General features: G+C 30.6%; 1 protein-coding gene across 2 annotated transcripts; it reads right to left on the reverse strand.

Annotated features, from left to right (window-relative positions):
• Window positions 1-4,121: 4,121 nt before the first annotated feature.
• Window positions 4,122-8,527, reverse strand: LOC148313505 (uncharacterized). 2 transcript variants are annotated; one of them, XM_088261842.1, is made up of 8 exons: window positions 8,356-8,527; window positions 8,152-8,237; window positions 7,814-8,034; window positions 7,329-7,589; window positions 6,515-6,691; window positions 6,240-6,405; window positions 4,760-4,913; window positions 4,122-4,580 (listed from the first exon to the last, which is right to left on the reverse strand). In XM_088261842.1, exons 1-8 carry the CDS (start codon window positions 8,361-8,363, stop codon window positions 4,289-4,291), a joined length of 1,365 nt encoding a protein of 454 aa, XP_088117968.1. In that variant the 5' UTR covers window positions 8,364-8,527; the 3' UTR covers window positions 4,122-4,288. The 2 variants fall into 2 exon arrangements, with proteins under 2 accessions (XP_088117968.1, XP_088117976.1); XM_088261850.1 differs by having other exon boundaries at window positions 8,470-8,521.

Below are 8,527 nucleotides of genomic sequence, written 5' to 3' on the forward strand. Positions count from 1 at the left end.
CCCCGGGATACTTTGCACCAAAATATAAATGTAAAAAAAAAATACAGGCAAAATAGATAAAAATTTAAAAACGTATTAGACATGTTACAGGTATATGTGTTATTACATTGCAATAGTTGAAACCTCAGAAAAAGTAAAAAACCTGATCTGAATAGACAATTTTTTAAAAAAATGCAGTATTTTGGTGCAATGTAGACCCACTTTACGGTATTTATTTATACCTTGATATAGTCAGATCATCCTCGTTCAACATTTAAAAATGGTTTGCCATGGACTGATCTAGATGACATCAGACGTTACCAGTTACCGCAGAGGATGCACAGAGAGGTTCAGTACTTGATAACATTTTACTAATATATTAAAAGGTACCTAGCTGCCATATTGTGGCCTCAGTAATTATTTTTATAAAATACGAGAACAAACGGCCTTGGCATCCTAGACGGAGAGCACTCGCTAAATGACCCAGTTTAGATTTTTTACAATAAATTACGCTCATCATTCGATCTCATTTTAGTAATACCACTAGCTAAGCTCATAAACAACTAGGCATCGCGAATAACAATTTTATATCCACTTATACCAAATAGATTATTAAGTATGTTGCAGGCATCAGATGCCTCATAGTGCACTGGTTACTTTCATGGATTTCTTGCAAAAATTTTAAAGATCACTCTCCAAACAATTGTCGTCCTACCCCCACCTACCCCTCATAAAACGAAAGGCAAATGCGTAACGAAATAAGATGTCCTTATTTTGTGCTTTAAAAGCATTAAAAAACTTTGTGGTATGGTAATATAAGACTGTCCTTATCATTCATAGTTAACTTTGGGTAATTTTCCCCCTCCACTGGGAGAAGGAAAAGCACTTAAATTGTTTGGACATTGATCTTTAAAATGTTTGTAATAAATCCACTCTCTTGCACCTCGGTCCTGCACTCCAGTTTTGACTCTACGAGAGGAATATATTCGATGGGGTACAGATGAATAATAATAAATATAAGCTCAGGGTAAAGGTTATTACAGCTATATGGGAAACAAACCGAAGGTGGAATTGTAGGTCCGGGAAAAATAAAATAGCAACAATATCTCGGGCACTCTAGTTGACATACCCGTGCTTGTACAAACTTGTGTTATGTGAATAAGTCTCTTGTTACATAATAATTTTTTTTTGTGTTATCCTAGAAAAGAAGAAAAAGTTGGTCAGTTGGTGGACACTTTTTTCGAATAAGATCCAATCCAAATTTGCGTATCGTTTTGTGATGGTATTTTTTAGGAAATGTTTAACATATAATACATAGATGTCGGCTGTCCAAACTTAAAACACAGTAAGGGACATTTTTTGTACGTTTTTTTTGCATTTTTGGACTAAGTAGAATCTACTCAGTCCAAAAATGCAAAAAAAACGTACTACAAAAAAATGTCCGTTACTGTGTTTTGAGTTTGGACAGCCGATGTGTGCTTAGTTGGTATTGGCAGGTCAACACTTTATTTATAAAGCTCTGTATAGCGTGGATTTCATTTTTGTTAACTTTGGATTGAACATTGTGTTCAAAAATACATCCAATTTGGGTTCAAGCAATGAGGATGAAATTAAATAAAAAAAAACATTTTGCAATAAAATCTTAGAATATTTCGAGTTCAATGACTGGAGAGTTGACTGGTTGTCCCCGAACTTTACAATACTTGTTTTCTATTATAAATTTTGAATCAAATTATTACCTACTGTTGCTATCAACGAAACCCTTAACTGGTCTTTTTTGTCAGTTTTTTTTTTGCTTTAATTTCGATATCAAATTTGCGTATCTGTGATAATGTCTATAATTTAAATGATTACTTGCCATTAATTTAATTTTAAATGCATATTATTGTCTCCTATATTTTAATATCTACTAATCACTAATCGATGACTAAACAACATAAAAAAAATACTAACAAAAAACATTTATAAGCAATTCGATCTTGCATCGGAACGTAGTATAATTCATAAATATATAAATAATACCTGAGAACAATTTTTTTCGTTACAATGCCATCTTCAACTATATTAATTGCGTATACCTTCATCATTCATACATACCTGTACCTAGGTATATAGAAATATCACATTAGCGTGTCATCACAAAAATCACTAATTGCGAAATAAATACGTACAACCTAAAGGTGTTCAATTTTTAAAATATGAAAATCCATTCTCAATGACACCGCTTTTTAAGAAAATAACCCCGTCACGAGTTTTTAAAGCAATTATTTCGAAGTGTGAGGTGAAAAAATCTGCATTAATGTTTGCACGACTACTGAGGTCAAATATATTTAGGAATCAACAGAGATTCAAGGGAATACCATAATAACATGAAATTATAGCACTAGGTAATGACGGAGTAGAAGGTTCTAGGTAACTCACAAAATACCTCCTTCATAATACATACCTACACACATTATTATGCAGGTATTATCTCATTATAACTAGACTTGTGACATTGTGTATTCGGGTAGTTACGATGTCGAATAGCCGTAGAATTTTTACGTTTGTTTGTTTTTACGATTATTATTATCTGAAATAGGCTTAAAATTCTTTAAGGCCTAGATTACGTGCGGTCAAATCACAATGCTGCGCTAAGGGCTTGATGTGTGTTCACACTCAATGTATTTTATATAATATATATTAGAATTTGACTTTTTTTAGAAAATATATTGAAAAAATATTTTTTTAGTTTTTTTTACTCCCTACCTTTCAACAACTCTTTTCTTTTCAAAACGATATATTTATTTCGAAGAAAAACTTTTTTACAATACAAAAATAATGTTTTAAGAAAAAAATACAATTACGTATAATGTTATTTGGGTTTAGAGAAAATCAAGTTCTCTCGCCTTACAGGCCCAGCATTCGATAAATCGGTACTTAATTGTCTTTTAACGTATATTGGGCCTTAAATGGTCGAATAATGAATAATGTTGAAATAATACATTATTAGCTTTTTTATACGAGGTTTTGAAGCTGTTTTTTTTATGTATACATTTTTTCAGAAAGAGCATCATAACATATTTAATTATTGTCTACCTGGGCATATTTTAAACGCCTATTTACGAAGTAATATATATCTTCGAAAGCTGTCTAGATATTTTTATGTTCAAATGTCTTTATTTTTTTTTCATATCTCAACAGAGACAAAAAAGTTTTTGAGATGGAATGTGAAAGTCTTTCAATTCCATTCGTGTTGTCCCTTTTCCTGTAGATTATTATTAGATTTTTATTGAAAAACACACCGGGTAAAATTTTTTTGTTGGGAAAACAATATCCAAGTCTAGGGATTTACACGACTTACGACCTGTCATTTGCCGGTATAAGTGACTACTTTAAACATTGTGTAACTTTCACCATTCTGTCCATTATTGAACAACCATATTACTTATATTTGACACAAAAAAAATTATCACTTTTTTGAGACTGATAATATCCACATTGTAATATCCCTTCATTTGAAATATCTAAATTATTATTATTTTAAGTTGACAACCTTCTTATTAAGTCAAAATATTTTTCTCTAATATTTTTGCTATAATAATAATAAGAATAAAACCCTTACCGCACCCCAATGGTGCATAGGGCACTGCTTCATATAAACGCAGTATTAACTCGATCGTTTACACATGAAGGAAAGGTGATCAGCCCTCCACTTCAGGTACCAGTCCAGTGTAATATTGAATAAATATTAGAGTGAAAAAATCACTTATATTTATTAAACCCCCCTGGGAATCGAACCCGGGACCTCCTTTTGTAATTTATTTATTAAATGATAAAATCAAAAAAATGATTTTCCACATTAGTTTGAAAATGCGATAACAAGGCGAAACAATTGTCACAAGTTTTATTTTGATGTGTTTTTAACGACAAAATACAATTTAGTAGACTCAAAAAATCAGTGATTGATTTTGAAATTATATATGTAAGGATATTTCATTATTATCGTTTTACAAAATTAAGGGATTAAAAGTAAAGAGATACTTTGATAGATAAAAACACTATTAATATTTTATAAATATTTGACATGTTTCTATGATATTAAACGAATAAACAAATAAAGCTAAATATGGGCCATAGGTATATTTAATCGAAAGACAAAATAAAGTTAAAAATCGTTTATTTAAAAAAAAAAGAGTAGAAGAGTGGTAACTTGAAAGCAAAAATAAAGAAACTAATCTTATTTTTCTTTTGCTTATTTAGAAATATGTATAAAAACTTATTAAAAAATAGAGATTCATGTCAACCTAAAATATGACTAGCAATATAATTAGCTTCTGGAAATAGAAATAGGGGACTTTCTTTTTCTGGATTTGTGCTTGTGGTTCCGCTCGGACTTGTGACGTGAATATTCAGAAAAAGACCGGTCAGTGGATCGACTAGGTGAGCGCAATCGTCTTGTACTCCAACAATCACTACTTCTGTACTCCGTCCGGTGGGAAGAATCTCTTCTTGGTTTGTTCCGTTTACTATCCCTACCCTGTTTATATTTCTCAGTCTCTTTCCTTGCAGTGGGAGGAGATTCTGACCATCTCCAGTGATTTCTCTCCATCTCTTTACTCCTGAAACAAATTTTATTAATAAAATAAAACCTTTTGTGTATGTAAGGTCCAAACTAAATAAATGCGCAGGATTTAAAATAAATAAATGCGCAGGATTTAAACTAAACAAACTTTATATTATCAAAATTATCAATCTTAAGTAAATATACAATTTTAATAATAAAACACACAGCGAGTACCTTGATCTCGAAAATGAACATTGGTAACTTCTATGAGATTCAGGTCGTATTGAACTTTTGCTATCCAGGTCGGCAAACATATTCCTGGGATTTCTGAAAACATGCATAAAGTTGCATGCTCTGCCTTTAGGACACCTCTTTCCCGCAAACAACCCTAAAAATTAAAATAATTGTTTGAAATTTATGAGACTTGCATATAGTAATAATAATAAATAAGTTCTAGAATTTTATTTATTGCAAACATATGCAGGATCAATAAACAAACCAAAATGGGCCATTATGCAGTATATATCAATGTACCAAACTTACACAAGCGAGTACAAAAGCTATGCAACCCCGGATGCCATAGCCATCGCTGCTAATCACTTTTTCCTACCTACATTCATCCTCCATTCCTGCTCTCATATGGCAGTAATATTCTTCACCCTAAACTCCTTTAATTGTGTCATCTGTATCCCATTAAATAATTCTACTTCCATATCTAAGAATCTGCACAAATCTTGCCTTTATATAAATAATATTCACTATAACAATCCTATGTGGTGTCATATTCATTATACATATGTGAATAGCGGCAAAAAAATGTGTTTGTAAGTCAAAAATGGAGTCAATGCTGTGTAGAATCTGATGGGATCTAGCACTCCGAAAAGGGGCAAGAATATATACATTTATAAATAAATACAAGAATATTATATTATTTCGAGAAATAAAAATACTTTGTGTTTTGATCCACTCACACTTCACACTAGTTTCGGCAACAACCTGTTGCCCTCTTCAGGGTTTAATTTATTACTAAATAATAAATTAAAAATAATAAATTAAACCCTGAAGAGGGCAACAGGTTGTTGCCAAAACTAGTTGGTTAATAAAAATGTGAGTGGATCAGAACACAAAGTATTTTTATTTCTCGAAATAATATATCAATATGATCCACAAAGTTAATGCTTTCAATATTCAAAACACAAGCATATTATTCTCCCCCCTCTTGTAAGCGAGAGCCTGGTTCATGCCAAATGAACCTATGGTAGATCCGGCAACGAGTCAGCGTGATATAATAGTCCGAACATATAAAATGATTCAGAATTAAAATAAATCTTCATTTTCACAGAGGTATTAAATTAAATTTGAGGACTTAAATTACTAACAGCTATTATTAAACTAAATACTTTTTCAAGACAATTTTATGTTTAAACTGGGTCACAAAGAAGAAGATTGTCTTCTTTCCATTTTTTGCCCCATTATGGTTACCATATGCAATTAGATAATTAAAGATTTGAGAAAAATCCATGATTATAATGATATTATAATGACAAAAGTTAAAAGGAATACAGAGACAAAAGACACATTTTCGAAATTATACTCAATTTCAACATTTATTTTCAAGTGTAAATTCTAATTGGCTTTGAGAGTAAAAGTGTGTTGGTACTTTTAATTCTAAATATTCACATTTTTTTCTAGAGTATAATGTTCAGATACTTACCACATATAGCTCTCTTCCATGAAGGTATATCAGAGAACTGTAAGGATACTTGCTTTCCACCATACCACCGACCATGAAACATTCTGTATGCATTTAGTGCTTCTGGTAGAGACGAATACTCAATATAAGTATTGCCACGCAAGTGACGCTCATAATTACAACAAACCTGAAAACCAAATACAGTATCCTTCTAAAACATATATGTTTACTTATATATATTTATACTTTTTGAAATCACTGTTTTTATTGCTTATTTTTCATGTGATATCCAATACCTTAAATTGGACGACCTTTCCAAATCTTTGAAATTCTGGTAGAACATCATCAAAAAAGTCTTTAAAATGTCTGTAAGTATCATTATCTTCAAATTCTAATTGAATATCATTGTCATATTCATTTGGTGTTGAATGTTCCATAGAGAAATGAGAATAAAAGTTGAGTGCCAAAAGAATCTGAAAAATTTTTTTTAAACAATTAAATTCAAAATACTGTGAACCGATAAACATTGTAAGTTGAATTGATATTTGTTTTTAATTTACACATGGTTTTAACAAATATGTGTAATGTTTTCATAGACTACAGTAATAAATATCAATATTTTCATATCGCTAACTCCTTTCAACGTCGTAAAAATTGTAAATTTTCAGTTGTGCATGTTTTCGGAATGCCCAGGAAATGTACTATATCCCAGCGAAAGCGGCATATTTTTAACTTAATATTCAACCGCTACAGGGCAGAAAGTGTTGTTTTTGAATTTGAAGAAAGGGTATTGTTTAATTATTTTATTAAATATACTAAATATTTTTCAAATGGAAAAAACATATTCAGGTTTTACCTAAAAAGATCAGTTGCACAGTAAAAAGTTCAATAAGTGGCTTGATATTTATTTTTAATGCATTGTATTCTATTTTTAAACTTTAAAAACGATCTCCTGAAAAATCAAGTTTTTTGATATATGACGTTGTTGAAAGGAGTGAGCGATATACATATCAAGGTCAAAAGGTGTTGTTTGCTTTTATTGGTATGCATATATAGCTATCAATAGAATATGATTCAAAGAACCTAAAAGAAAGATATACTGGTGTTCACCTTACTGACTCCTGGTTTCCGATGATTCCGAGAACAATTGTCACTGAATCGACAAGCTCCTGTTTTGCTAAAGAAAGGACACAATTCTTTATCTGGATTAGTTTCTCTAATGATTAAGAGTTCATTGGGAAGTTCTCCCTTTCCGAGACTAAACTCTTCAATTCTCTTCATAAATTCGCGATGGATATTCAACTGTTCTTCTTCTGCCTTCCTTTTCTTTTCCTCGGATTCTTTTATTTTCCTTTGTTCTTCTTCCCATTCCTAAAGAGCAAAAGATTGTGTATTTTAATCAAATAAAAATCATTATCACTTTAATGAATTAGATGATAAAACAATAATTGCCATAAAAGTATTTATTAGGACACACATCAATAGAATGGGATTAATTCTTAAATTATAGTAACCACATTTTCTTGCTGTATAATTGAGATTCATTATTTGCATTTAGAATAATAAATAAATAAATTCAAACAACCATGATTTACCATTTTTATTCTTAGATCTTGCTGAGCGCGCTCAAAACGAGCTTTGGCAATTTTAGTCTGAAGTTGGCGCCATTGTTGCTGTGCTATTAACTCTGTTCTTAACCATTTTTCGTGCTCTTCATCGCGAATTCTTTCCTCTTCTGCCCTTCTAAAAGCTTCGAGATTTTCTTGCTCAGCCTTCCAAATTTGATACTCTACATTGCTCTCCTTTTCTAACTTAGCTACAAAACAAGTTTTGAAATTTAATTATAAATGTATCAGTGATGTCATGAAAATATATTCCAATTTTAAAATGATAGATTAAATAAATACAACAATTATTAGTTATTTCAGAATACCTTGATTTGTATCCATCTCTCTCATTTTTGCTTGCTCTTGTCGAATGCGTTTTCTTCTTAACTTCTTCGCTATTTTTCTCCATAATCTAATTGAACATAAAATGAAATAATTATATAATATTTTTCTTAATTTTTAACAAAACTGTAGAATCCAAAACTATGTATTTTGAGGTTAAAATAAATTGTAAAGATAAATGTTCCAACCTTCCCATGATGTGAAGTAGTTTAAATAAATAAGGATCAGATTACATAGTTACAAAAAAATAATTTTAATTGAAATATTTTATTTACGAAAAGCATAATAAAATAAAGATGAACCTTTATCTTATTTATTATTGGTTGTTTGACATGTAATGTCAATTTAAATGTCTTCTTC

Source organism: Brachycentrus maculatus, unplaced genomic scaffold (assembly GCF_059751285.1).
Source record: "Brachycentrus maculatus isolate JH-2025_06_01 unplaced genomic scaffold, ASM5975128v1 h1tg000010l, whole genome shotgun sequence".
Lineage (NCBI taxonomy): Eukaryota > Metazoa > Arthropoda > Insecta > Trichoptera > Brachycentridae > Brachycentrus > Brachycentrus maculatus.

Bases quoted from the DNA above. Each gene is read 5' to 3' on its own strand.
- LOC148313505 (XM_088261842.1), bottom strand. The intron at 6,692-7,328 runs GTGAACACCAGT...AAAATTTTTCAG, and splicing joins GGAAACCAGGAGTCAGTAAG to ATTCTTTTGGCACTCAACTT. The intron at 4,914-6,239 runs GTAAGTATCTGA...TTTAATTTTTAG, and splicing joins ATGGAAGAGAGCTATATGTG to GGTTGTTTGCGGGAAAGAGG.